Source organism: Archocentrus centrarchus, chromosome 4 (assembly GCF_007364275.1).
Source record: "Archocentrus centrarchus isolate MPI-CPG fArcCen1 chromosome 4, fArcCen1, whole genome shotgun sequence".
Lineage (NCBI taxonomy): Eukaryota > Metazoa > Chordata > Actinopteri > Cichliformes > Cichlidae > Archocentrus > Archocentrus centrarchus.
Window position 1 is genome coordinate 38,159,223 of NC_044349.1, and position 27,860 is coordinate 38,187,082.

Genomic DNA, 27,860 nt, shown 5'->3' on the forward strand with positions numbered 1-27,860 from the left:
AGAAGGAAGTTGTGCACCTGTCGCCGGGCCTTTCTGTGACTTGCTACACGTACTCGATAATCGGAGGTAAGAAACCTGTATGACCGCTTTCTAAGAATAACGCGAGCTCAACAAGTCGAAGGAGTTCTTAAAGCCTCGCAGACCGTCGCTGGGAAGGTGCTGACGGAACAAACCCGGACACATCAGCGCTTCTGTGAAGCCTCATGATGGCAGACGCAGAGGATGAAGGAGTTAAAGGAAGCGAGGCGCAGCAGCAGCAGCTGGAGGAGGTTCAGCTCAGCTCCTCTCCGGCCGGTCCGGAGGCCTCTCAGCCAGCTGCTGACCGCCCAGGGGACGCGCAGGAGCGGCCGGCGGAGAGCGTGGCGCCCCCCTCCCAGCGCGGTGCCCTGTCTGTGGAGCCCACCCTGCACCAGTTTAAAATGAGGAAGTTCTTCGTGCTGAGGGTAAAGTTATTACCGTTTCCTCCTGGCACCAAGTGCTGCAGGTGTTGTGCCAAAAAGTGATCGTCTGCCAGAAAGTGATTTTTGATGTTTCTATGTGCTTTTATGTGTAATGTATTTGCTCATATTGGTGAATAGAGTGTAGTCAGTAGGATTTATGAAGGGCTAAAATGAAGAAATGACCTGTTATTGAAGTATGTTTATGCCTCTGCATTATTGCACGTACATTATAATAGATCCAGTCCTTTTTGGTCACTGAAAATATCTTTATAGAGTGTAATGTTATATTTGTTCTGATTTCTGCTGCCCTCTTGGCTACATATCTCCTTTAAAAATCTGGCCAATCGCAGTTTTTACCCTGATAAATAAAGAATATATAAAAGTCTCTGCCAAAAACTGATTGCAGCTTCTACCTTGTGACAGAAATGTTGTTTCTTACTCAAAATGACTTGATATCATTCACAAGAGATTTGTTTGACATATTTTTCACAGATTATAGGTCAGCAAGTCATTTACAACAGTTTAAATATGGGCAATCATTTTCTGGCAATCACTTTTTGGCAGACGATCACTTTTTGGCACAACACCGGTATCATGTACTTGATTTATGGAAGTGCAGAAACTCCTGGGTTAGACTTCTGCTCAGACTTAGCCCTCTTATATAGACCTACACTTCTTCTCCATTTCATCTTAATACATATATACCTCTGTATACCACCTCTAGGAGCTACTGTATCTCATTCAGAGTATTCATGTATTTCAGAGCTGAAAGCAGCAACAAACACTCTCATGTATAATGATACAGGATGTACAGTAAACAGCGATGTGCGTTTTCTTGTGTGTGTGTTTCAGCAGAACCATGTAAATGAGCAAAGACCATAAAGGTTAGTTCATGTTAGAAAAACTAGCGTGCAGACTTTATGTCAGTCAGACATCGACAGCAACGAGCGGCACGTTCTGAGCATCAGTGAGGTTTGCTGGACTGGATTGTGATGGGGAATCAGTCACACGCCGTGTTGCCAGCGCAGCACCAGCCTCAGCTTACAGAATGACTGTCGAGCCCTCGCTATGAACTCCTAATCTTTCCACACTCTCCAACTTGGCATTGAAATAATAAAACACGAAGTGCGAGAATGGAAGCACGTTGAAATGCTCACGGCTGACGGTGCGTTTCCCTCGTGTGCTCAAAAACCTGACTTACTCACACTTCTCCACGCTCAGCTCATTTTCACATGCTCAGGCTTCATGCTTGTGTTTATTGTGATTTTGTTTGACACACAGACACGCTGACATTTTACTGGTCCCAGCTGCACATCTGCCTCAAAGATTACCCCTTAAGCTTTCTGTGCACACGTTGTGATTGTCACAATGGAAAATTAGAAAGTGACACCCGTGCATTTCTGTCTCCGCAGCCTGGCACTCTGAATCAGGCCATCAAAGACGTTGAAGCTCTGGTGAATGAGGAGGTAGATGGCAGCGTTCGCAGCGTTTGGCTGATGGCAGAGTGAGTTCATGAGATCATGTTCTGTTACACAGCTTCATGTTTGTGTCAGTGAAAACCTTTTATCATTTCTGGCAACATTTTACCTGAACACCCCCACCCACCCGTCTTCAGCATTTAGAAACGGTATTAAACATTTAATAAAAGGTTAGTAATTCACTATAAAGTGGGTGGTATGTGTGTATCTAAAGACATTTCAAGTGTTTTTGAATGTATTTGTTTTGTCATAACCAGGCTGAACAAAGGAGGTGAGTCTGCATGAGTTATGAATAAAGATTAGTTTATTTTACTGAAGTAAAAAGGGAGATGAGCCCACAGTAGAAACAAAGAGGACACATGTTAAAGAGCTGAATGGAAATATGACACACAAAGTGCTGCGATGTGTTCAAATGCACGAGTTTTCCTTGTTCCAAAAACCAACAACTGTCTGTTGTTTCTATGTCAGTCACGTGCAGCATCCACTTAAATGTTATATCAGCTTTTACTTTGTGGGTCTGTTTATATATAAGAGGCCGGGGCAATTCAGCTTCCCAGGGGGCCACGTTCCTCTCTTTATTAGCTTACTGGTTAGGCCGTCCACAGCAGTCCCAGTCTGTTGTGCGGTGAATGACGACAATGCAAATATTCACACAAATTTGTGTTCCTGACCTCTCTGTGTACCTGAGTGAGACTGTGTCTGTTTATGTAGCTAACAGGTGTAGCACACACCTGCAGTGATATTCCAGCTCATGCTGCTAATAAGATTTACTGTTATTTTTTCATGCATCTGACAGAAAGATGTGATCGGTTTACTAGCAGTAAATCCCATTACTCTTATTTTGAAAGTTCAGTTGCCACTAATTAGCTAGTATTGGCCTTTCCTGTGTCATATTTTGCCACACATAAACTGATTGGGTCGTGAGGTCATCCCCTGATCAGAGACTGTGCCGCTAAGCTGAGCTCGCCAAAGGGTACTTCAAGATGGTGGAGTTTGTGTCCATCCACAGGATGGGAAACTGAATAGAAAGAGAGCGGATATTTGCTCTGTTATTTTCTGTCAAAGTATGTGAGGTATGATTATGTATTTAAGAAAAAGCACGACTGCCTCCTCTGATGTCAGAGGTCAGAAGAGAATGGCCCAACTGCTTCGAGCTGATAGGAACGCAACACTAACTCAAATAACCACTTAAGGTGTGCAGAAGAGCATCTCTGAACACAGCACACATTATATCTTGAAGCAGAAGGGCTACAGCAGCAGAAGACCACCCTGGGTGCCCCTGCTGTCAGCTCAGAACAGGAAGCTGAGGCTACAGTTGACACAGACTCACCAAAGCTGGACAGGAGAAGCCTGGTTAAGGCTGCCTGGCCTGATGAGTCTCGATTTCTGCTGCAACATGCAGAATATGAAAGCATGGCTCCATCCTGCCTCGTATCAACAGTTCAGGCTGCCGCTGGTGTGATGGTGTGGAGATACTTTCTTGGCACACTTTGGGCCCCTTAGTACCAACGGAGCATCGTTTAAACTCCACAGCCTAGCTGAGTGTTGCTGCTGACCACGTCCATCTCTTTATGACCTCAGTGTGCCATCTTCAGTGGCTGCTTCCAGCAGGATAACACACCGTGTCAGAAAGCTCAGATCACCTCTAACTGGTTTCTTGAACATGACGAGTTCAGCGCACTCAAATGGCCTCCACAGCCAGCTGATCTCAGTCCAGTGGAGCACCTTTGGGATGTGGTGGAACAGGAGATGCTGCAGCAGCTGTGTGACGCTATCGTGTCAGCATGGACCAAAATCTCTGAGAAAGGTTTCCAGCAACTTGAATCTGTGCCATGAAGAACTAAGGAAGGTGTGGCATGGACAAACATGATAGGTTATCACAGTTTCTTACAGGCCAGCCTGACAGTTTCTCAAATATGAACCTTCAGGTAATTGAAACTAAAGATAGATGTACAGAGATACTCACTGGCCTCATATTCAGTGTGTGTTTTAGGAGCTATGAAACTGTTAATCATGTTCCTCATTAATCAGATTCATTTTCTCTCAATATAACTTCTAATTCTGTTACTACATTTTTGCTCTGTTTTTGATAAGAATTCCTAAACCTACATTTAAACTTGCAAATATCTGAACTGGAGTAACAAGAGTGATTAGAGTATCAAGTGGTCCTCATTTATAATCAATCAGTAATACACCTTATGAACTCTGCAGCAAGTGGCTGCTCCATTAAAAGCTACGAGCAGGCTCATAATGCTTTACAAATACAGATGACCTCATTGTTTCTGAACGTCTCTGCTCAAAGCCAAAACTCTTAGACTTCGCCTCAGTGTGAGGCAGAGGTAGTGATCGAACACACAGAAACAGAAAGTGACGGCAGGACGTTCACAGAGTGCACTCGATGGGTGTCAGGTTGCATCACTCCTGCACAAGCTTTCAGGAAACATTTAAAAGGCTGTCCATGTGACGATGAATAATGGATCCCAGTTCATGCAGTTCTGGACGCACACACACACACACACACATGCACGTTAACGCCTGTCCTACATTTCGCCCGCTGTTATCATTGCTACAAAAGCTGGCGTAGGACTTCAAGCAACAGAAAGAGTGCATTATGTGGTAATTCTGTGACGCTGCTGCAGAGTTTTCCCCCAAGGGAGGCTGCTGACTTATGTCAGCAAAGCATGAGAAATTCCTCAAATTTGGCTTCGCTGAAGGTTGTCAGCAGCTTTAGAGAGAGTCATCTCAATGGCTGTACTTCCCTTGCAATACTGTTATCCTTTAAAACTACAGTAGATGGTGATATTTGTGTAGGAAAAAACAGAAGAAGTAATGTTTTGTTGGCTTTATCTTTAGCACACAGAGTATCAGCCTTCTTTCCTAAATTCAGAGTCAGGAAGTGCGTTTCCCAAACCTTTCTACCTAGAGACAGAGCTAAGGCACATGTGTCCGTTTTTCCACTCTTCCTGCTAAGCTAAGCTCATCAGAAGAAACTGTGCCTTCATATTTAGCTTACAGACAAGCTTTGTTCCCGAAGGGGTGACTACCAGCAGACCAGGGATCATCACTTATCTGAGAAATTGCGTGAATTGTTGTGATGGCAGGTGAAATTGCAGTTGCCAATGCAAAAAGTGCAGGTACCAGCTAAACTTATCTCAGTTTTGAAGCAATGCAATTGAGACATCTACCAGCAGGAGTGAAGGATAGCATTGGCTGGCGGCCGGTGCAGCACTGCTTGTTTCACTAAAAAACGTATGCAGTGTGCAACCAGAGAATGGGATGTTGACTAGCAGCCAAAGTGATGGGCGACATACGACTTGCTTTATATGGACAGGGATTTGCTCTTTAACGGAAGCTGAAATGTTTTTTACCTTTAGGCAGAGCTCACCTGGCTGCCTCCCCTTTTCCAAACTTCAGTATAAAAGATGGACAGAGGCACTGTGACGTCACCCATGTGGCAGCAAAGTCCTGTTATGAAGTCGCCATTGTGATTTTCAATTCAGATGAAAAATGAACTTCATGTTCAACGTCCACCTGAGCCTATAAAGTCGTTTTCCTGTAGACCCACCCCCTCACAACAGCTGGGTTTGCCCCCCACTGGCCATCATAAAGGATGCAGATTTAAGGTAACTGTGTTGACCCCACTTTTAAGCTACGTCCATCTGTTATAGAGGTTTCTCGTGTGATGTCAGGGGCACATTGCTTGAGAATTGTGCTCCAGATTAGATGTGATGCAGTCACTGGCTGCGAGGGAAAGAACGAGTGTTCCCTGACCAGTTGGCGAGTGGTTGCTGGAGATTGCTGGCTGTTGCACCAAAAACACTGGCAGATTGCATGGAAGATGCCAACTTGTCTGCAAACACTCACTAGTTACCAGCTGAGTGGGAGTAAATCTCAACAAAGTGAAAACGAAGGACGTTTGCCTTCGAGGTCAAAGTTGTGCCACAGCGCTGCAGTTAACAAGTCTCAAAAGGTGCAACTTTTATGGCGTCTCTGTTTCTGCTTCAGGTTTGCACTCACCAACCAGTGTCCTTACCAGTGGTTGACAAGTGTTTGCAGACCAGTCAGTGTCAACCTCAGCAATGTGTGACAAGAAAGCCAAAAAGTGTTTCTCCCCACTTTTTTGTACTTTTTGACAGAGCTTCTTCCAAGTGTTCATGCCAAGCTGCTATCTGTATATCATTTCCATATGCTGTTCAGTGTGACAATGACAGTGAGAGGTATCAGTATTTTCATTTAACTCGATACTAAATAGCCAAGTCTTTTTTGTTCACTTTTTTGCTTTGAGATTATATGCTGCACTAACAGAAAGAAAGCAAGAAAAACATATTCCTGCAGTCTGCAGCGCGTCCTGCAGAGGGATTTCCCCTCAGTTCTCTTCCTGACCCGCAGTGCATTGTTGTGTCAGGCTTGAGTGCCAGCAGCGTGTCAGCCCACCCACAGTCTGACCGTGGATCTCTGCAGCACATCTGTACCGTGCTTGATGCCCGTGCCCAGTCAAGGTTAACTCATTTCATCAGCACAGTCAAAGCTCTTCACCCACACCTTTCTGTGACGCTCTGGCTGTTCAGTGAACTGTCTTCTTTGGCCTACGGCTGCCAGCAGCAATCAGGAGTGTTTCACTCTGAGGTGGCCACGTGCACCCGGCTCAGTGGGCTGTAAGAAAGAGAGCTGCTCCGAGAGAATCTGTGCCACCATGAATTAGCTGTGTGTGTGTGCGTGTGTGCGTGTGTGCGTGTGTGTGTGTGTGTGTGTTTAATGATGCAGTTTTGTTGTGATTTGAACCTTTTTGGAGACATTTTGGGGGCATAAGAGAAAGCCTATTTTTCCAGTAAAAATTTAGGGCGTGCTTGCATCCATGTTGTATGATCTTTGCCCAGGACGTCATTTTAAAATTGTGAACTGTTACAGTACATAACTGAGTAGCTCTACAGTACGTGTGCATGTCTATTAACTTTATATGACCTCCTGCAGAATTCCAATAATTTAAATCCATTTTTGCTTATTTTTTTGTTCTGTAGTCTAATAAAATAATTTGTCAGCAAATATGGTGGGATATGAAAACCTGAGACTAACTCAGGTCTAATACAAAATCAAATATTACAACTGATTAATTGAGCTTCACAGTTTGAGTGGGATTGAATCTCCTGGTGCCGATGCTGTGTTTCCTAATATCACGATGTTGCTCAGCAGCTTTATAACAGGTGACTGTGACGAGTCAGTGAAGAAGCCCTTCTGTAAAAAGTGGCCTTGGAATATTTGGATGCTGAATCTGAAATATTTCTTCATTTAAAAACCTGTTTTTAAACCTTCTGGATGTTTCCTGGCTTGTATGACAGGATGACAGGTTGGTCTCAGAACATTTTAATAAACTTGCTCACACACTGTTTGGTTGTTTCAGAGTGGATCACTGGAACAATGAAAAGGAGCGTCTTGTTGTCATCACAGACTTGTCTCTCCTGGTCTTCAAGTACGACTTCATGATGTTCAACTGTGACCAGATGCAGAGGATCCCGCTGAACTTCGTGGACCGCATCTCTCACGGTACCTTCAGCTTCCCGAAGCGTTCCCTGCTGCAGTAAGTGTGCTCCGTTCTCTCAGCCTTCCGGCTGACCTTCAGCTTTTAGATTCAGTGACCGAGAGAGTCCAGCTACATATTTCTATATGGCATTGTGACATTTTTGATTGTAAAACTGTTGATTGTCTCATGATTACAGTACTGTGCAAAAGCCGCCCTTCATTCCTTTATATTCTGCTAGGAAAGTGGGAAGTAGGTGCAGCTATTTGTTGAATGCTATGCATTGACATACAGTGTAAAAGGCAAAAACTGTGCTTGTACAGCAGCTCTAACCAGCTTGAAAGTCAGTATTTGGTGTGACCGCCTTTATTCTTGAGCTCAGGCTGAACCCTCTGAGGCAGCGTCCTGTCATTTCTTTAAGCAGTCTTCAGGAACAGTTCTCCAGGCTTCCTGAAGGACATTCAAAGCTCTTCTTTGGATGTTTCTGCCTTTGGTTCTGTTCTCTGTCAGGATGATACCACACTGCTCCAGTAACGCTGAGGTCCGGGCTCTGGGGAGGCCGATCCATGACCGATAGTGTTCACCTGTGTGTTTTTCTATCCAGGGATGCTTTTACTGCATTGGCAGTGTGTTTGGGATCATTGTCTTTCCGAAGAATGAAACCACTGTCAATCAGATGCTTTCCAGATGGTATTGCATGGTGGATCAAACTCTGATGGTACTTTTCTGCATTCATAATTTCATCTATTTTGACAAGATCTCCAACACTAGTGGCTGAAATGCAGCCCTGAACCATGACGGAGCCTCCACCGTGTTTTACAGATCGCTGCAGACACTCACTGTTGGACCTCTCCTGACCTCCTCTGTACCTACTGACAATGATTTGAACCAAAAATCTCACATTTGGAGTCATCACTCCATCAGACCTGTTCCACTGATGTTCAGTCCAGTTCTTGTGTAGTCTGGCAGACCTTTCCTCCCTGTTTCCCTGCCTGAGGAACGGCTTCCTGACAGCCGCCCTTCCACCGAGACCGTTTCTGATGAGTCTTCAGTGAACAGCAGATGGATCAGCTGAAGGTCCAGATGATCTCTCAGGTCTGTTAAGGACCTGCTTTTCAGATACTGTTAACCTGTAGATAGTTTTTTAGGCCTGTTGCTTCTTCTTTTGTCCTCCACTTGACCAGTTTTTTTTTCTTCATAGATTCAACTAAAGAAATGAGAACATAAAGTAGTGGCTCTATTGTTGTGCGGTTTACAAGTTTGCCTAACAAATGAAAGATCCCCAGTTTGATCCCGGGAGGAGGCACAGATCCCTTGGGTCTTGTGTCAGGAAGGGCAATCAAACAGGTTTTCAGTACTAAAAACGTACTGAAAACTGGGGCGCCTGGGTGGCTTAGTGGTGAAGCCAGTGACCACATACATATGCCGTGTTGCAGTGTGGGCGGCGCGGGTTCGAGTCCCAGCCCGTCGCCAATTTGCCCGCGTGTCTTCCCCAGTATCTTTCCCCCATTTGCTGTTGCTCTCCACTGCCCATAAAAGCCGCTGTGGCCAAAAATGCAAAAAAAAAGTACTGAAAAGTGGTTATGAGTTGGTTGTCTTTTTTATAGGTGAATGATTCATAGGTTGGTGTGACGTGGTTTAACAAATTAAAACCTTCCTCTGAAAGCGAGGGAAAAAGCAGCCAATGTCCAAAGAAAACTTTGAAAGAGCTTCAGAAAGCTGGAGGAAATGAAGGTCCTCTAAAGCAAACGTAAAGACACCAGAGGTGGCTCAAGACTTTTGCACAGTACTGTACTTCTTCAAAGAGCTGTTTTTGCTCATTGGTGTGGGAAGGAGAACAGACAGCTGTGTCCATTGGAGGACGTTTCCCTGTCTGAAGTCTAATGGGGTCATGTTAGTGGCTGAGCTCGATGGGTTGCTTCAGGGTTAAATGCAGAAGTTTGTGGTTCAGAACGATGACCACGAAACGTGCTTCCTGACTGATGAAACGCTGCATTAAACTGCTCTCTGTGGCTTCAGTTGGTCATTAACAAACTAAAAGTCTGCTCGGAGAATTCCAAATATTAGCTCCAATTATCTTTAATGTGCTCTAATTTGTTTCACGAAGCTCGACTCCCTGTGAAGAATGGCTCCCTTTGCTTCACCATTAACCACTAAACATGCCCAGTCACATTTGTGTGCAGGCTGTAATCATCTCACAGCTTATTTTAATCTAGTATCAAATAACACGGTGTCAAATTTAAAGAAACATTTGAAGGAAAAAGTGTGAAGTGTGTGTGGTGGATGAGTGCAGGGAGCAAACGGGGACAGCAGAGAGGTTTTTGAGGGTAAGGAGTGCAGAGCTGTCACTTGGAGCTGTCACTTAACTGATTAGTGGCAAAATTAATGTAGTCCTTTCATCTAAACCTTTTAAAGACGGCTCAGGGGATACCAAACCAACTAAAACTAATTTGATGAATAAAACGTAATGTGCTGTGAAGAGCTTAGAGAGCACGGTCTTTATTGGAGGTTTTATCTCCGCGTATTACATTAAATTATACATAAAATGCTTGTGAAAGCCACCCGGGAGTCCAGCAGTAAAGAGATGGTTTGAAGTAAGAAAGACTGGAGCCTCAAACATTTCCTCTTTCTGTCTTCATCTTCAGCACTGCCTCCCTTTCATTCCCCCTCTTCCTCTCTGTCTCTCCCTCAGGAAGTGTCTTCTTTTTTTTTGTCTAGGTCGTTCCTATTTTGGGAGAAACTGATCTACAGAAATGTTCATGTATATATGGAAATGAATCTTCCTGCTGCTTTAACACTACACAAAACTTTTCCTCCACAGCGCATCACAAAGTCAGAAAACAGTGAAAGGCCAGCTGAGGAGATGAGCTGTTAGTGTTTCACTCTGGGCTGATGGAGGCGCTCACAGACGCTCCCACATTAACAAAGAGCCAAAGTCACGATGCCACGTCCTGACAGCTCCTCTGCAAGTTTCCCTTCACTCATAACGCGTATCCCACTGATGCCCCGAGGTTTATGGGAAATGGTGTTCATTGTTGCAAAAAACAGAAACAGCGATGTTACAATTACTGCAGTCACACTAAGAAAGTCTCTTCTTACTGAGGATCCAAAACTACAACTATAAGCAGATTATAGATATGGGGAAGTTGGCCTCTGGTAAATGGACTAGTTCTTATACAGCACTTTTCTCCTCTGTCTGAGCACTCAAAGCACTTTACAACACATTTACATTTACCCATTCACACCCATTCATACAAGCACTTTTATTATCTAACGTTCACACTCCAACGCTTGCGTCGGAGAGCAACTTGGGGTTAAGTATCTTGCCCAAGGATACATTGGCACATTGGCCTGGAGTAACCAGGAACTGAACCGCCGACCTTCCGATCAGTAGGTGAGCTGAGCTACAGCCACCCCGTGCTTTTTGTAATCAAGACATGTCAGCTCAGGGATCACTGTGGCAGGCATCAGAAGGCTGTCAGAGGGCCACAGAGGCCCTGGCTGCCTTTTGTTGTAGCATTTGTTTTGTGCACGTCTTCATGTAACCACTCCCACTGGGGTTACATGCATACTTCCTGTTCTCATCAGCTGTCTCGTCCTTCCTCAACTCCAGCAATGTCCAGTGTTGAGTGTGTCCAAACTTTTGAGTGTGTGTGTGTGTGTGTGTGTGTGTGTGTGTAATATACGTTATATGATGAAATGTCAGCAAAGGCAGGTACAGCTATGTTGTCCTGATCTGATAGCGTAGCTTCTGATGTACAGACTGGATCACAGATGATCAGCAGAAACAGGCACTGGGATTCAAAGCACTCGTGTGGTCAGTATGGCTGGAAAAGTGCTGCTCATTCACAGTCGCTTGCAGAGCTCAGTGAAATGAGTGATGGCCACAGGAATATGTTAAGCTCCGCCTCCAATGATCCCACTCAGCAGGCTGCATTAATAAAAAAAACAAAGACGTCTTCCTGTTGATAAATCCAAAAGCTCAGAGTGATGATGAGACTCTGCAGCCTGCAGTCAGATTTGAATCCTGACAGTTGTCGTCTGACCACTTGATGTCAGTGTGCACCCTTGGTAACGAAGGTTCGAGGCAGGAGCGTGCCACATCATGTTTTTCATGGATGATGATGGAATCCAAAACCTTTCCGTGGCATGGGATGCGGCTCTGGCTCTTCATGGCATTCAATGTACAACTGTTGGTTATGTTTGTATATCAATGGCACGCCATCACAGAAGTGACATCACAGGCCAATCTTCGTCTGATTGCTCAGGATATCAAGTTCTTGGAAACAGTATAAGTAGAATTCGAGTTCCTGAAGTCAGAGTGAAAGCACCTCTCTGAGTGTTCCCGTCTTCTCCAGCAGAAAACAGACGTCTTATTTGCGTGTGTGTGTGTGTGTGTGTGTGTGTGTGTGTGTGTGTGTGTGTCTGAGTGCGCATGCAGCCCAGCGGTCTCCCAAACCTTGATAATGCCAGTGGGAAGTGTGTCAGTATTTTTAGTCCTGATTGTTTTGTTTTCATCCTCCAGGTCCACCCATGAAGAAGAAGCACCGTTTCTTCAGCATCTGTGGGGAAAGATGTGTTTTAAGTGCCTTCTTTCCAAACTGTCTAGACAATCTAATTACCCAGCACATCATGCATTTTTTTATTCCTGTCTGAGAGAGTTGGGTGTGGAGGTTTAAAGGAGCCCCACTAGAGGTTGCTTCAGTAACTGTTGTAAGGGAAAATATATATTTAAGAGGGCTGGAAGTAATCCCAGCACCGCTCTCCTCATCTGATCAGAGATTTTTCTCTGAGTAAAGCTTCAGAGGGTGTGCTGCCTTATTTAGCCCCATCTTCATCTATCAAGTCAGTTTTAATAACTCAGATTCTTCCTCACTCTCAGTTGTTCTGCTGACACAAGTGAACTAATTAACTGTGTTGTGCAGATGAACGGTGTTAAATGTACTGTTTTTATGAGATTTTCAGGTTGCAGGAACGACCTTTACAAACTAAAGCACCGTATATGTTCAGACAGCAGATGGCAGTCAGTGCAAAGTAGGTACTTAATATATCATCAGAATAATACCCAGTAGCATTCCTCATGAGATGAGCATTAAGTGAAAGCTGCAGCTGTTGTAAAGCATACAGGCTAATTCCATATAATTAAAATGCTAGAACATACTCAATAATCCAGCCAGATTATTCAACCTTTACAAAATATATAGAAAAGGTTCTGAACTTTACCTTTTGGAATCAGGCGAATGCTCCACAGGTAGTCACACAGATTAACGTGCAAAAACAGGAAGAGGAGAGTTTTATGACTCCGTTTTGACACTTACGGTCACAGCCGGCCTCATCTCAGCTTATTTCATTCTGGAATCTGTAAGATGCTGCAGAAAACCTGCTGTCAGCATTAAGTATGCAGGAAGTGTTTGCTGAGCGTGCACGGGTGAAAGTCAAACACAGGTTGAAAAATTCATAAGCATAAAAAGATCTAATAAAAATATCCAGAGTCTGAATTTACCTGATATTTAGTTCCAGAGTGATTGATCTCCATCACTGGATCCTGCAGTTCCATTAATGCAGCTCATTGTTCTCACACACGTGTCCCAACTTCCATGTCTACTTCATCTACGTGCCTACTGTCAAACATTCACACTCTGGTCAACGCATCAGGAGCTCAGGGTTCAGTATCACGCCCAAGGATACTTTGGCATGCAGCAGCCGGGGATCGAACCACCAACCTCTGTAGTTCTTTGTAGTCTCCATATAGTCCACATATTCTTACAGCCTAGTTAAAAAAACAGAAACGCTGCATTCATCTGAATGCTGGTGTTAGCTTTGATGAGGCTAACATGGAGCCACAGTCCAAAACCAGTAGGTGATGTTACGGTGGTTACTTTGTCTTTTATATGGTGGTGGTGAAATCCACAGAATTCAGATTGATTGAAAAGGCAACAGGAGCAGAGTTCATGCAAGCACAGATTCAAGAGTACCACATTACAGGTTAATCATAGCTACAGCATGTAGCTACAGCATGTGGGCACGGCTCTGCAAAGTTCTGTGTAGCACTTCTAGAACATTAACTCATCACCATGCCGGGACCTTTAGTAACATTTCTGTGATAACTACTGACAGGGATCCAAATATACCTGAAACACTTGGATAAAAGTGGGATTTGTCATAACCTCATGTTCATAAACACAAACTGTCCGCTGCATAAAGTGAAAAAATGTAAAACTCCAGGTTTGAATTTGCACAAGTGAAACAAACCTCAGCAGAAGCATTTATGTAACTGTAAGAACTGAATGCCAAATATTGTAGCTGTTCTGTTAAATATGAATGCAAAGAAACAAGCTAACGAGCCTAAAGCATCGATGGGGAGCAGAGCGTGCACACGGGCGGCTCCTGTGGTGCACAGTATGGATTAATAAACACCAGCAGACCTCTGCTGGTTTGGGCCAGGCTGCTGTAAATTCAGACACCTGCAGAGCAGCTCGTGGGCTTTTTCATGGTGTTTGCCAACAGCCTGCAGCTGTGATGTGGCAGCGTTTGCATGCCCGTATGTACAGTATCATGGCTGTATGTGTTAGGCTTCAGAGATTGCATAAGCAGTTTGATCATGTGTGCAGCTTAATTCCTTATCTTGTCTTTGTTTTCCTAGTTGCCGCTCCGCTCCTCCTTTGTCTTGGAGCGGTGCAGCCTTGTTGGATGGATCCGTGTATGGATGGCTGACAAACCCGCAGGCTGTGTTGAGCAATCAGCCCAGATTTGTTTGTGTGCTCTGAGACAATGTGGGACACTTGCCATGACAACTCGAGCTGGGATTGATATTTATCTTGCATGTTGACTTATGAGTCCGAAGCGCTTGAAAGCCCCAGGAGGAATTTTTCGTCACCTGCCCTTAAGCTCAGAAAATAGTGTTTCTCTTGTGCATGTGTGCATTTTGTATAAACACTGTGGATTAAGTGGAACTACAGTGGGAAGGTCAGGGCGGATTTCACAGTCTGACCTTTTTATTTTGATGCAAACCTTCAGTCGGTCCCGACTGCCTCCTTTTCCAGTTGTAATGCAGTGAGGTGCAGTGAAAGTCCAACCCCAGCTCTGCCACATAAACACAGTGAAAACTTCCAAGGCCTCTGGCTGGAAAGCCCAGCCCTGCTCTGCCTGTTTGGGCTGGTCCCTCTCTCAGTGATAGCTTACCTGTGGAATTCTCCAAAGCTTTTTTATATCCTCATTGATACCTGGGCAATAGGTGCGCACTTTTACAAAGGGCAGTGTGTACAAACGTAACTCCACCATCCTCACCCCCTTGAGCTGAAATATAATCAGTCTTTTAGGCTGGGCTTTGCTTTTGTGCCATTTTTCCTTTTCTCCCTCCACAACATTTGCTCAGGAGGAGGCACAAAATGTTCAGCAGCCACATTGTCATTTTGAAAGCACTTGTGTAAACAGGGCAAGATGATTGCATTATGATGCAGCCCCTCCCTGGGACTGTGACATATCAACAGCTACACTGCTATTGTTTAGCCTCAGGTGTTTAATTCTGGTTGGCAGGAAATGTTCTGTTGCACAAGGCATGTGATAAAATGAGCAGATAGGATGACAGGTCATTAAGGAAATGAGGACACTGTTGGGAAATCATCTCCATCCTGATTTATTTCTTTGTCACCTTTTATTATATGCAAACCAGCAGGTACGTGTTCCACCAAAACTCGGGCCGCTAACATCAACGCGTCAGCGGTGGCTGAATCACAGAATCCAGCTACACTTTGCTGGAAGCTGCCTTCACTTCAGGGTCTCTGCACCGCACTGAACGCTGAATAAACCCGAGTGTTTGTACTTCCACGCAGCCGTGCTACAGCAGCAGCAATGACTCATGAGGGTTCAGTGTTATTTCATACCTGACTGTCAGTGTTAAAGCTGTGCAGAAGGTACGTAAAGACATGATGAAATCCTCAGCTCTGATAGTGAGGGCGCTGTGTGGGCATTCGTCTCATCTCCAGCGATCTTATCTGCCTTCCAGGAAAAAACACATTAGCTGCATATAAACAATATTACAGTTCTTGCAAATGTAGTGGAGTATTCCTCATTTTAGCAGAGTCTCACCTAAAAGCTCTACGTTTATAAAAGCATCGGGACATCTCTCACTGGAAGCATCAGTCCATCACCACCACAGACATCTCTGAACCAAGACCAACCACTGCATTACTCTCTGACTATTAGACAGATAATCAAGCCACTAAAGTTCATTTCAGATTCCAAGTAATGCCTTCATTTCAGTTCAGCGAAACGTCATTTATTCGGTGCTGCACTAGGCTGCTGGGGGTTCCCATGATGCACTGTGTTTCTTCTTGTTGTTTGTGTTGTTTGTGTCTTACTTTTATTTTTGGTTTATTATGTACTGCAAAGTGCTTCTGACTCGTATGTCCTGCTGAACAGGAACCCTCTGCAAACCAGTTTGAACTGAGTCGGGCCAGTTAGGTCTGCTTTGAATTTTTACCTGCCATAAAATGGAAACTCATTGTAACGCTGCAGTGCCACCAGTGCTGCTCTGCAAACTGAAAACATGCAGCAGCTATTGCCCGCTGCCTTTCTTCATAATTATCTTATGCAGGATAATGAAGCAACAGTATTTTTGTTGTTCGGCTGCAGATGTAATTACGTTGGGCAGAGCAGTCAAACCTGTTGCAGCAAGTTTTTCAAGCCACCGTTTTGAGTAAATGTTTATCTGGTCCCTGCTTTGTTAATCAGATCCTACAAAGACAGCAGGGATGGAGATGGTTATGTAAATACCTCAACTGTGTTCTAGTTCAGTAGGTCAGATAAGCTCCTAACATAAATCTGTTGCATTTATTGCACAGGTAGAATATAATAAGCTTGGTCACTTGGACAAGAGCAAACTGTACTGACTGATAGGTTAGACCAGTGCAGCAGTCCCAGAGTCTGAATCCATCAGGACTCAGCACCTTCATTTCTGGATCTTCATGACTCCACCACCTCCTCACTAAGCTGCAGTGCTGCCCATCTGGAACTCCATCATTTGTTCTCTGCACACGTTCTGTGGGCGGATTATTCATCCTGTCCAGGCTCTGGTTTAAGAGACTCCACAGAAGCTGTGAGCTTCTCAGCAGTGGCTTTTCTAAAGCTTCCCTTTAAATGCTATTAAATTGTTTTATTATCAGACCACATTTTATACTCTGAATCGATCACCACGGTTTTCACAGGCTTATGACCTCCTCACTTTTCAGGAAATATCAGGGGGACAGCCCCCCCCCCTCTTGTTCCTCCTCCCCACATTGCGGGCGAACTGTGACTTGCTTGTTAAAGAGGAACAACATCTTTAAGTAATGTTTCCTTTAATTAAGCTCTCAATGACCAGCAGCTGAGACACAATATGTCACAGAAAGCCTGCATAATAATAATCTTACTTACAGTACTGCAATAATCGTGGTATTAGTGAGTCAAACACACACAGTCACTAAGGTTTACATCTTCTGCTCTTTAAAGCTCTTGTGCTTCTTTCCAAGGAGCACACCATCAGAGAGCTTTCAGTGCCAGCAGGAGCACCCCCCGATATTCACGGAGGTAACATCGGGGGTTAACGTGGGATTCGCAGGCTGGGGGAACCTGGATGCACTAGGGAAGGAAACCTGAGAATAACTCCAAATGATTTTGTACTGTGAGTGCCAGTAATTTGTTCTTCAGCCTCACCTCTGGTCTTGGCAGAGCAGCAAATTAATTTCTTTGCTAATTAAATACTTAGGGGACCAGAAAGGGTCCCTGCTTATTTGTATCTACGGCAGAGCTGAAGAAAGGAGAGCTAATGTACTAACGTAACATGCAGCATCCTGCTAATTGCCTTAGCTCTGGTGTAGCTATGTTTGTGAGCCTCAGGCTAACCAGAGATGCTAAAAGATCTGTGAGAGCTGCTGGTATTGATGTTATTTTTATAAGCTCACAATTACATTTTTCATTTGGCTGCATTTCTATGGATACCTGAAAACTGCACCAGGAAACGGGTGTTTTTCAGTGAGGTTTGAAATGAGTCAAATTCTGTGTAAAATCTCAAATCTGTTTTGTGTGATTTGGTTTTCTGAGAGGAGCTGCTTGGAAGTCTTTAGCTTTGGAGCAGCAACAGCAGCGCTGCTGCGGTCTTTGAGCGTCCTCGATGACACTTGATGCTGGCAAACAGCAAATGGAGAATTATGGAGATCTTTGCAGAATGTGGAGCTACACTAACATCATTTCAAAGATGGGATCTGTGAGTGTTTACATGTCTGTTTGCTCTCGGTCTTCTGAGGGTTCATTAAGCAGAAAAAAGATGTGACCTGAGGGCTTTTTCATTAAAACCTACAATATTTACTTTAGCAGGACTAAAGAAAGAGAATATGAGGAGCACACTGTGGATTACTGTGAGCCTGACAAACATCAGATCGGCCTCACATGAAGTATTCACCCCGAGGACAGATCAGTGCACATTTTCATTCTTCTAACATTGTTAATGTGAAGCACACAGGTCTGCTTCTCCCCTTTAGGGACAGAAGGGAAATAAAATGATGCATGAATATGTAGTACATTCATATCAGCAGGCAGCTTTGTGTTTTATTTGTGCACACACAAAGTGTTTGCTGTACTTTTTGGGTACACTCCAGAGCTTTATTAGTTTTTAGGCATCCACTAAAAATCATTTGTGTAGATAATAAATGAAAAACAAAAGAAGTTTTTGTCCAATTAAACTTGCTAATTAGTTAAGAAAATGAGGTTTTAAGTCTTTAAGATAAAATAATTTACAGAGTAATGTAACTTAGCTCCACTAAAACACAAGATATCCTGTTTAATTAACAGGTGATTCAGCAGAGAGTGCTTTGGATAAAGCATGTGAAGATTACACTGTAAATAGTTCATTATCTAGAGACTTAATTAATTGAGCTACACAGATTAAGCGAAACAAAAACACCACTATGCTCTGTAACAGGAACAGGAAGTGATACAATCACACAACGAGCGCCAACACCAAGTGAGCCCCTTAAAATCCTCCTCACACAGACGGTCTTCAATCATCAGGCTCATAATCAATAACCAGGCCTGTTTAAGATTACCCTTAAAACTTTCCTCTATGATCAAGCTTATAGTTAGGGCTGGATCAGGTGACCCTGGACCCTCCCTTACTTATGCTGCTATAGGCCTAGGCTGCTGGGGGGGTTCCCATGATGCACTGAGTGTTTCTTTTCATTGACTCTGTTTAGAACCCCACTGGAGTCCAGAGGGGGTTTTTCCTTCCCACTGTCACCATCTGCTTTCTCATGGGGGTCGTTTTGACTGTTGGTCTTTCATTGTGGGATCTTTACCTTACAGGAGAAACCGCCTTCAGATGATGGCTTGTTGTGATTTGACGCTATATAAAAATAAATTGAATTGAATCATCAGTTTAAACTGAAGACTGTTCTCCTTGATCCAGTGATTTCATTCATTTCAGTGTTTTCTGACTTTGTATATCAATCATTAACAATTATAATGGATCCATTTATAATTTTACTAAAAGGTGCGTGTCATCAATGCAATAACAAATGTTGTTTATAAACGCTGCTGCCATATTTGTTCACCCTACTGACCTTTTTTCAGCACCACTGGTCTGACCAGAACATTAAATCAAAGTTCATCAGATGTCACACTGAGCATCGCTCATCTTACATCTTTCTCCATCTCCGAGAGTCAAATTATCACACATTAGTTTTCTTCTCGGTGGGAGCTGCAGCAGCTGTCCTTCAGCTCGCAGGCAGATTATGATCCAAACTGCACAGAAACACTTTGTGTTTGCTGCCACTCTAAACAGGCTTTCTCCATTTAGGCTGCCTCCGCTTTCATTTCTTACTTTCTATGTTTCCTGAAATGTAAAAACTTCTAGATTCACATGCAAAAAAACACATTTAATTCATCTGTCTTTGTTATATTCTATGAATTTTTAACTTGAAGATGCAGAAGTGTATCCAGTAATAATTCTGTGAATTATTGTGGTTTAAGTAACAAAGCTAACAGAGAAATCGTTGCTTGTAGCGAGTTCGTAAATGATTAAACTTGTGATTAAAAACTCCACCATGTTTACAAGAAACTGATCACAATCCACACAGCGCTATCTCCACAGCAGTCACAGCATCACTAATGCTCTGGCTGACGGTCAGGTCACACCCCCAGGCATCACCAACCCCAGGGGTTTGCTGGATGAAGATTTGGGGCAAAACACTGTGCTGTTTATTTGCAGTTGATGCATCAGAAACTATTTGATAAACTACATTTTTCACACGTAGCTCTGAGAGAATAGCTCTGGGAGACATTTGCAGACAGTGAAGTTAAGATAAAAATTGGAACTATTGGAAATCCGGTTGTTCTCGATGGCATCATTCCTCGGCTGTTTAAGTGCACAGCCGGGATTCTCGGTCTGCGTTTTTGGCTGGCTTTTCCCGCGCTGCGTCACATATGCTGAATTCCCAGCCACAACTTTATTGACATTGCATGCATGAACGCATGGCAGGGATAGGGATAAGTAGGAAACAGTGTAGAGGGTGTAAGCGGGACTGTAGGATGACATTACTTCTAACTTGTTGAGCAAGTATCTCTACACCATCATCTGGAACAACCACCAGGTTGCAGCACACAAAAATTAACTTTTTTGACATTATTTTGTATTTAAGTGACCATCAGATTTGACTGAAGGTGCTGAAACACCGTTCTGGATTGTTCCTTCTGACTTTAACCCTTGGCATTGTGCCTGAGAAAAAGAGAAATCCAGAAAGTGTGATTGAGGGTTCTGGTCCACCGACTACTGAATGAAAACACCCTTCCTGCAGACAGAACTCAGTATTCCAGGGCCAAAGTACAATTCCTGCTCATTTGGCTTGATTAGGATCATTGACACTACTTTACTGGGATAAAATGTAAACAAAGACTCAAATCAGAGTTTCATAATTGTCACCTGTAACAGTCTCTGCTTGTGCACTGAGGCAGAGAAAGCATGACTTCCAGCAGAAAGTAGAACAAGAGTTTTTGTTGAAAGCAGTGAGTTATATCGCTCCTCTGATGAAGGTCATGGTTGAGTCAGACGTCACTGGCAGAGGAGAGCACTTTCTCATGTTTGTGTTTGGGTGTGTTTTCAGGAGAGCAGGGGAGGGGGTGCGAATCTTCTGGGACCGGCTGAGAGAGCCTTCCTTTACCTCCAAGTGGAACCCCTTTGCCACCGACTTCCCCTTCATCACATTCACGTACCACCCCGTGAGAAACATCAGCGACGCCTTTGCTGCTCTCTGTGATGTAAGTTGATCGAACACACATGGATCTGTGTGAAGGTTCACCACAAATCTCATGCACGCAGCACAATTTCCAGTTTATCACATGATGCAAATAGATGTGGTGCATTTGCAGACCCTTTGAGTGATGCTGCAAGATTTTGGTACATTTTTTGGTACATGAGCAGCGTCCTGGTTACTGAGAGTATAGAGCCTGGGTTGACTGTATGTTGATTCTGTGCAGCACTTTGCAGGCCACTGTCTACATGTTGTAACTGTACACCATCTCCAGGGGGCTCCTGGAGACTCCTGCAACTGAGAACACCAAAGTCAGAAGATAGTGTCTTCTCGTGCTTCTCCTTTGGTGGTGAACGTCCTCTCTTTCCTGTTCTAGCCCACTTTTCAAACAGTCTGCCTTCTACCTACTTGTCGTGTCATCACCATCGGGCTACGCGCTATTGGTTTTTTTGAAGCGTGCCCCTGTGTAGGTTTCAGCCACTAGCCCATGCAAATGGACACAAACACTGTTCCACGAATTCCACGTAATCCTCTTCGATCTGAATGTAAACACTGTGCAGTAAGAGTGCTTCCTGTGAAGGCTGGCACAGGGTGAAGAATCACATTTCTCAGAACAGCTCAAGTGTGCGGCAGCTGCGTGACTGCCTTCTGTGAGTGCAACATACTGATTTGTAATTTGGGTGAACTGATCCATCAAGTGAACAAAATGAAGCGGTGCAGTGGGAGCCATTGTGTGGCCAAATGAGTCAAGATTGCAAAATGACTTGCTGGAATTAGGCATCAGAAAACACCTGATGTGTAATCCATCTTTTTCAACACCTAATGAGGCACTCAGGAGTGACACACATCTGAATCTATGCAGGGGTTAAAGTTGAATTAGGCAGGCGGAGGAATTCTACCCCCACCCCCATCCCGACCTCTAACACCAAGTCAGTATGAACCAGTGGAGTTTATCGTCAGATTCATTTCAAACGGATCATCGTGACCTGTGACCTAACCTAAGAGTGGGTACAAACACTGCAACCTGCTCTGAACCACTCCTGCACAGTACATTACACAAGACTGTACCACAATACTACAAACAGTACTGTGCAAAAGTCTTCATCCGCCCCTCATTTCAGACTTTCTTGTCATTTTTAAAGTGGTCTTTAGCAACAGCTCTCCTGCTTTCTGGAGGTCTTTCAGTTTTTCTTTGGACCTTGTCTGCTTTTTCACTCGTCCTCAGTCCCGTCCATGTCCCTGACCATTTTCAGAGGAGTGTTTATTTGGTTTGTTAGTCCACTTAATGTTGACCTCTGAATCATTCAAGTATAAAAAGGCTCCTAACTCAAAGTTTCAAAGTTGTGTGGACACATAACGGGAAACTTAGCAAAGAACCAGCTTCAAACTGTATCTTTAGGCTCTTTGTTACCAGCAGCCTGTCACAAAAACACATCATTTGTTATGAAAAATGCCAAAGATAACACAAGTGCACCAACAAGGTGTTTCCAAAGAGCTATTAGCTTGGTTTATCCCAGCATGCTGCGCGGTGTGTCCTTAAAACACAGTGAGGAAACAAGTGGAGGACAAATGTGGTTCGTACCAAAAACTATCTGCAGTATCTGAAAGTCACATCCTTAAGAAAATGCAGCAAAGACGTGACACAGGAGCTGAGAGCAGGGCTGCTTGATTATGGAAAAATCATAATCACAATTATTTAACAGTTATTAACAATTATTTAATTAGTTAACTCTGTAAACACTGCATTTATTACACTTAAAGAACAGTGAATACCTTGAAATCTACTGCACTTCTACGATCTCTTGAAAAAAATACTAAATTGAAAAGAAAATACAGAATATATAAATAAAATATAAACTATATAAATAAATTGCAATATAAATAAATACATTATAAATTAAACAAATAATAAATAGATAAATAGAAAGGAAAGATAATGGCAGTTATCACTAATAATACTTGGAAGAAATTGGACCAAGTTATTTAGACCAAATAAATTTTAGTGCCACAGCATCCTGACAGATCCATGTGTTCAAAGGTTTGGTGTTATCGGTGGTAGGGACGTGAGTCCGGTCGGTTTCCAGAGATGAATCAGGGTCCGGTGCAAATATTGGTAGGGGCATCTTCCTGCCGTCCCTTGCTAATCACGCCCTGTGATTGGTGGGGACATAACGGATGTTGTCTGATATTGATAGGGACGTGTCTCTACAGTCCCGGCCTAATTCTGCACCCTGATTCTGGTCAGGTTGGCCCATCACAGCCCAGAGCAAACAGAAAACATGTTCAGCTTCACACTAATCAGAATTGTTCAGGCTGACACAGCAAATACTGGTTATACTGGTTATACTGGTTATACTGGCAACGCTACAGTCTTTGTGTTGCGGATGGTGCAGATCCCGTTGTGCAGTAAATCTGTGTTTATTATCTTGCGGTCCTGTGCCGGTGTTTTACCTGCGGTTCGGCCGACAGAAACAAATAAAATGCCGGGACTCAGTTTCTTTAGTTACGGCATTCCTCTAGTTTTTCCACTTCTTTATTCATTCATGAGGTCATTCTGATCATTTCAGCGATCTCCCTCCAGGAATTTGCTGGTGTTTGTGAGTCCGTATATTGAAGCTATGATTATTATTCGTTATATTGAGACAAAGACTGTTATTCTCTCACTGACCCTCTCCTGGGAAAAGTAGTTGGAAGTGCACAGGAGGAATCTGCAGTGCTGACCGGGCCAATCAGAATCCTTGTGGGCTGCGTCGACATGATGGGAGGCGCCCATCAGGTTACGCCAAAAGACAAAAAAGAGCAACAAACATCAGGTCACAGCGCAGGCTACTGAAATTGAAGTGAAAATTCAATTAATTGCACAGCCCTACCTGAGAGATCAGCTGATCCCTCTGCTGTTCACTGAAGCATCATCAGGAAAACATAGTGCAGCAATATTATCAGCAGAGAACAGAACCAAAGGCAGAAACATCCACAGAAGAGCTTTGAATGTCCTTCAGGAAGCCTGCAGAACTGTTCCTGAACACTGCTGAAAGAAATGACAGGAAGCTGCCTCAGAGGGTTCAGTGCTGAAGAATAAAGGTGCTCACGCCTCATATACTGTATTTCCATGTATGTTTGTACATGTTTTAATAAATCGCTGCACCTATTTCCCATTTTCCTGCAAAATATAAAGAAATGAAGGGCGACCCAGGACCCAAGTTTAATAATACAAATTATTGTTCATCAGTTTGTTCTAAACTACATTTGATAATATGAAATAAGCAGATAACTCCAGCAGCACATCGTGTCCTGATCTGCTGTCTGATTAATACAAATCTGAAAAAGGAAAAGCTTTAAATTTACAGTTTATTAAGTGTGAGTTCTTATCTTTGCCAATAATCTCTCATCTTCCTCTCGTGTGCTTTCAGTCTTGCATCTTTCTCTGAGTTACACGATCACACATTTTACTTACAGCCTCTGCACCTTCAGCTCGCTCACAGGCTGCCACAGAAACACTGTGGCTACGCAGGTTACGAGTTACAAAAGATGCCGTTGTGACTACAAGTTTAGTGACGCCTGCATGAATGAACGCCCACTTAAACACCTGTACTTTAGGTTTGGGAGCCCCCACATGGGGACAGTTTCAGCATGTCACACTGAAAAAAATGAAAGTGAAATTTGCACAGAATTTCAGCATAACCAAGATTAATTTACTACAGCGGATGACCGAGAGTGAGGGGTTGTTTCATGTTGTCTCGAGTAATCACGCTGAATACAATCAATAAAAGCATGTTTTAACACATTTATACTACATACTGTCGTGTTCACAGGCATGAGTATGTCGTTATCCTGCAGTTTGGATTTCCGTTCCCTCCTTATTAAGAAATTTCATTCTAACAAAAAACCAAACTGAGAGATTTCCATAAATGAGCGCTTCTGTTAGCATCATCTGGCCTTCAAACTGCTAAAAACACACATAAAAGCAATCCTCCGCACTGGGACAGTTTGTCTGCAACATATTTCATATCTTCATATCTTCTAGTTGCTGTTGTTTGTTTTGTGTATCAGATCACTTGGTTTCATGTATTTATTCATGTCTTATTTGTTTGAATGTTTTTAGACAGCTGGGTTTAATCTCAGGAGATTCCTGTTTAAATAAATGTTTAAGAAGAGAAGCTCCAGAAAAGTTTGGATGTTAATAAGACATCAGTTCTTTTGCTTCTTTCACCCCCGGGTGAAAAGCTGCACCCACATATTACACTATTACTCATGCATTTACTCAGGTAGGAGTCATGAGTGCAGTCACAGCCAGGAGTTAGACCCAGCCTTCACAACTGGTTTGCTTAACAGTAAACCTGTTGCAAACAAGCTTCACCTTCTTAGTCAGGTTAATCTGTGTCAATGATATTCAAGCACAGAAAACTGTGTTCCTTCATCTGCCTGAATGCAATTCAGTTAGATTTTATTTATAAAGTGTCAGTTCACAACAACAGCTATCCATTTTTTAAGGTTTTACCTAACACCATTAGAGGGAAACCCCTAACAATTAGAGACCCTCCTATGAGCAGCACTTGGTGACAGTGGGAAGGAAAAACTCCATTTAAGCAGGAAGAAACCTCCATCAGAACCAGGCTCAGGGAGGGGGGGGGGTCATCTGCTGAGGGGGGGGGGGCTGAGGGGAGGGAGAAGAGAGAAAGTACGAGACTACAAACAGAACAAAACTCACATTACAAGAGAGGGACGATATAAACAACATCCAGGAGTGGCATATAAACACATGGGCTCAGTGCATCATGGGAACCCCCCCAGCAGACTAGGCCTATAGCAGCATAACTAAGGGATGGTTCAGGGTCACCTGATCCAGCCCTAACTATAAGCTTGATCATAAAGGAAAGTTTTAAGCCTAATCTTAAAAATAGAGAGGGTGTCTGTCTCCTGAATCCAAGCTGGAAGCTGGTTCCACAGAAGAGGGGCCTGAAAGCTGAAGGCTCTGCCTCCCATTCTACTCTTAAGTATCCTAGGAACCACAAGTAAGCCAGCAGTCTGAGAGCGAAGTGCTCTGTTGGGGTGATACAGTACTATGAGGTCTTTGAGATAAGATGGGGCCTGATTATTCAAGACCTTGTATGTGAGGAGAAGGATTTTAAATTCTATTCTAGATTTAACAGGGAGCCAATGAAGAGAAGCCAATATGGGAGAAATCTGCTCTCTCTTTCTAGTCCCTGTCAGTACTCTAGCTGCAGCATTTTGGATCAGCTGAAGGCTTTTCAGGGAGCTTTTAGGACAGCCTGATAATAATGAATTACAATAATCCACCCTAGAAGTAATAAATGCATGAATGAGCTTTTCAGCATCACTCTGAGAAAGGATGTTTCTAATGATGAAACAAACAATGTTTCTGAGTCTTTTGGGGCCAAATACAGTTTAGAAAACTCATCAAGAAATGCCTACAGTTTAACCATTTACAGAGCTGTGTCGTCTGTCTTCATAGGTAAAGAATAACTGTGTATCATCTGCATAGCACAGAAAATGTATTACAGTATTTTCTCACAGTATCAATCTGATAAGAACTTTATTTCTCTTCTCAAAAATCTGCACACAATCCTCTACAGTGAAAAACCATAAGCAGGTTTTGGGTGCGTTATTGTTAAAAATCAAGACTGATATGAACCATTGGTGGGTGCATCCTAAATTTATTGTCCATAAAAAAGAGCAGATTGTGAGGGGGCAGTGGGAGGCATTTACTGATGTTTCATGGAATGAGCCACCATCAAAAAAGTGTGCAGACATCAAAGTGGTCCGAATGCATTTCTGATTCTCCTGCTCTCTGGTCCGCAGATCGAGAAGTTTCGTGAGCAGCTGAAGGATGCGGCGCAGAAGGTCCACGCCATGAAGCCGGTTCCTGGGAAAGCCAATGGCGTACTGGTCCTTAACCAGCCGATCCACATCGAGGCCTACGTGGGCTTCATGTCTTTCCTCGGGAACGAGAACAAACTGGGCTACTGCATGGCTCGTGGAAACTTGGGCTTCTAATCTCTTTAACATTTAATGTAATAATTTTGGTGTTCCACATGCTGGTTGCTCTTATTTATAATCCTGTGATTCATGTTCATTTGCTTACAGGCAGCTCGTGTGAATTCTACAAAGATTGGCCAGAAATCTTCTTCGTGTTTTTCTCTGTGTTCAGTGTGAGCTTCAAACGACTGTGTGATCACCCCCACTGCTTATTACCAGTGTGGTGTCTGAGCACTCAGAAATATCCACATTTCAACACCGCTCTTCACTGGATGATGGATCCCCCGCTGCTCTCAAGGAGCTTTGTATTTGCTCCTCAGTGATATGGTAATTCAACTCTTTTGCAACGGGACTCCTTTCTTCCTCCCCCGGTGTGTCTGCTAAAAGCTCATTCCCATGCCATTCAGCCCCTTAGAGATTCACTGGAGCATTGGGCCACATTTGTCAGCTTAGTTTTATCATTCACAGTGTATTTTTGCAGTGCATACAGTCCTGGAATTTCCCCTTAATTTGTGTGTTTACCAGGCATTGTGTGTTTGTCAGCCTGTAACACAGAGAAAAACATGCAGCTGTCTTTATTCAAATTCCTTTGCTCTGCTTCTGCGAAATACACTTTTCATCATGCAGCTACCTTTACCTGTTCAAGGAAAGTTACGTTCCAGTGGGTTTGGTGACACCTGTGTTAGATGGTGGTAACTGCAAGTGTGGTTCAACACTACAGCCACGCTGGCTGAGAACGTACTTCAGCTTTGTTCTGTTTTTTCAGTGACTTATTTAATGAAGGCATGCAGCATTTCACCTTCAGTGTAAATGACTGCACATTGTAAAGTATGGCTTGCGTTAGCATTCCAGCTAAAGCTGAAGTCTCTGCAGTTGCCATGTTTCCCACGAGGAGCCTCACCTCTTAATGTTCATCTTTAGCACCCTCCTATGAATCGGGTCTAGGCCATCATTTATTTTTGGAAAAGCATAATTTCAGCTTCTGGAGACACAACACGTAAACAAAGATACCACGGAGCAGCGTTCAGGGCTTCTCTGGATCAAAGTGGGCATTTTAGGGAGTGATTGGTCTGCATATAGTTATGGCAATGAGTCTGTATTAAGGTTTTGATAAAGAAAAATGGGTTTTGTGCTTAAGTAACCTCAGAAA

At 43.5% G+C, this 27,860-nt stretch overlaps 1 protein-coding gene across 1 annotated transcript; it reads left to right on the forward strand.

Moving 5' to 3' along the window:
• tprg1 (tumor protein p63 regulated 1) lies at positions 1 to 27,853 on the forward strand. The gene is made up of 5 exons (XM_030727649.1): positions 1 to 443; positions 1,853 to 1,944; positions 7,317 to 7,493; positions 20,567 to 20,720; positions 26,534 to 27,853. Exons 1-5 carry the CDS (start codon positions 204 to 206, stop codon positions 26,726 to 26,728), a joined length of 858 nt encoding a protein of 285 aa, XP_030583509.1. The 5' UTR covers positions 1 to 203; the 3' UTR covers positions 26,729 to 27,853.
• Positions 27,854 to 27,860: the final 7 nt, after the last annotated feature.

Coding starts and splice junctions, on each gene's coding strand:
- tprg1 (XM_030727649.1), top strand. CDS start 204: ATGATGGCAGACGCAGAGGATGAAGGAGTTAAAGGAAGCGAGGCGCAG. Junction 444..1,852: donor GGAAGTTCTTCGTGCTGAGG/GTAAAGTTATTA, acceptor CTGTCTCCGCAG/CCTGGCACTCTGAATCAGGC. Junction 7,494..20,566: donor CCGAAGCGTTCCCTGCTGCA/GTAAGTGTGCTC, acceptor GTGTGTTTTCAG/GAGAGCAGGGGAGGGGGTGC.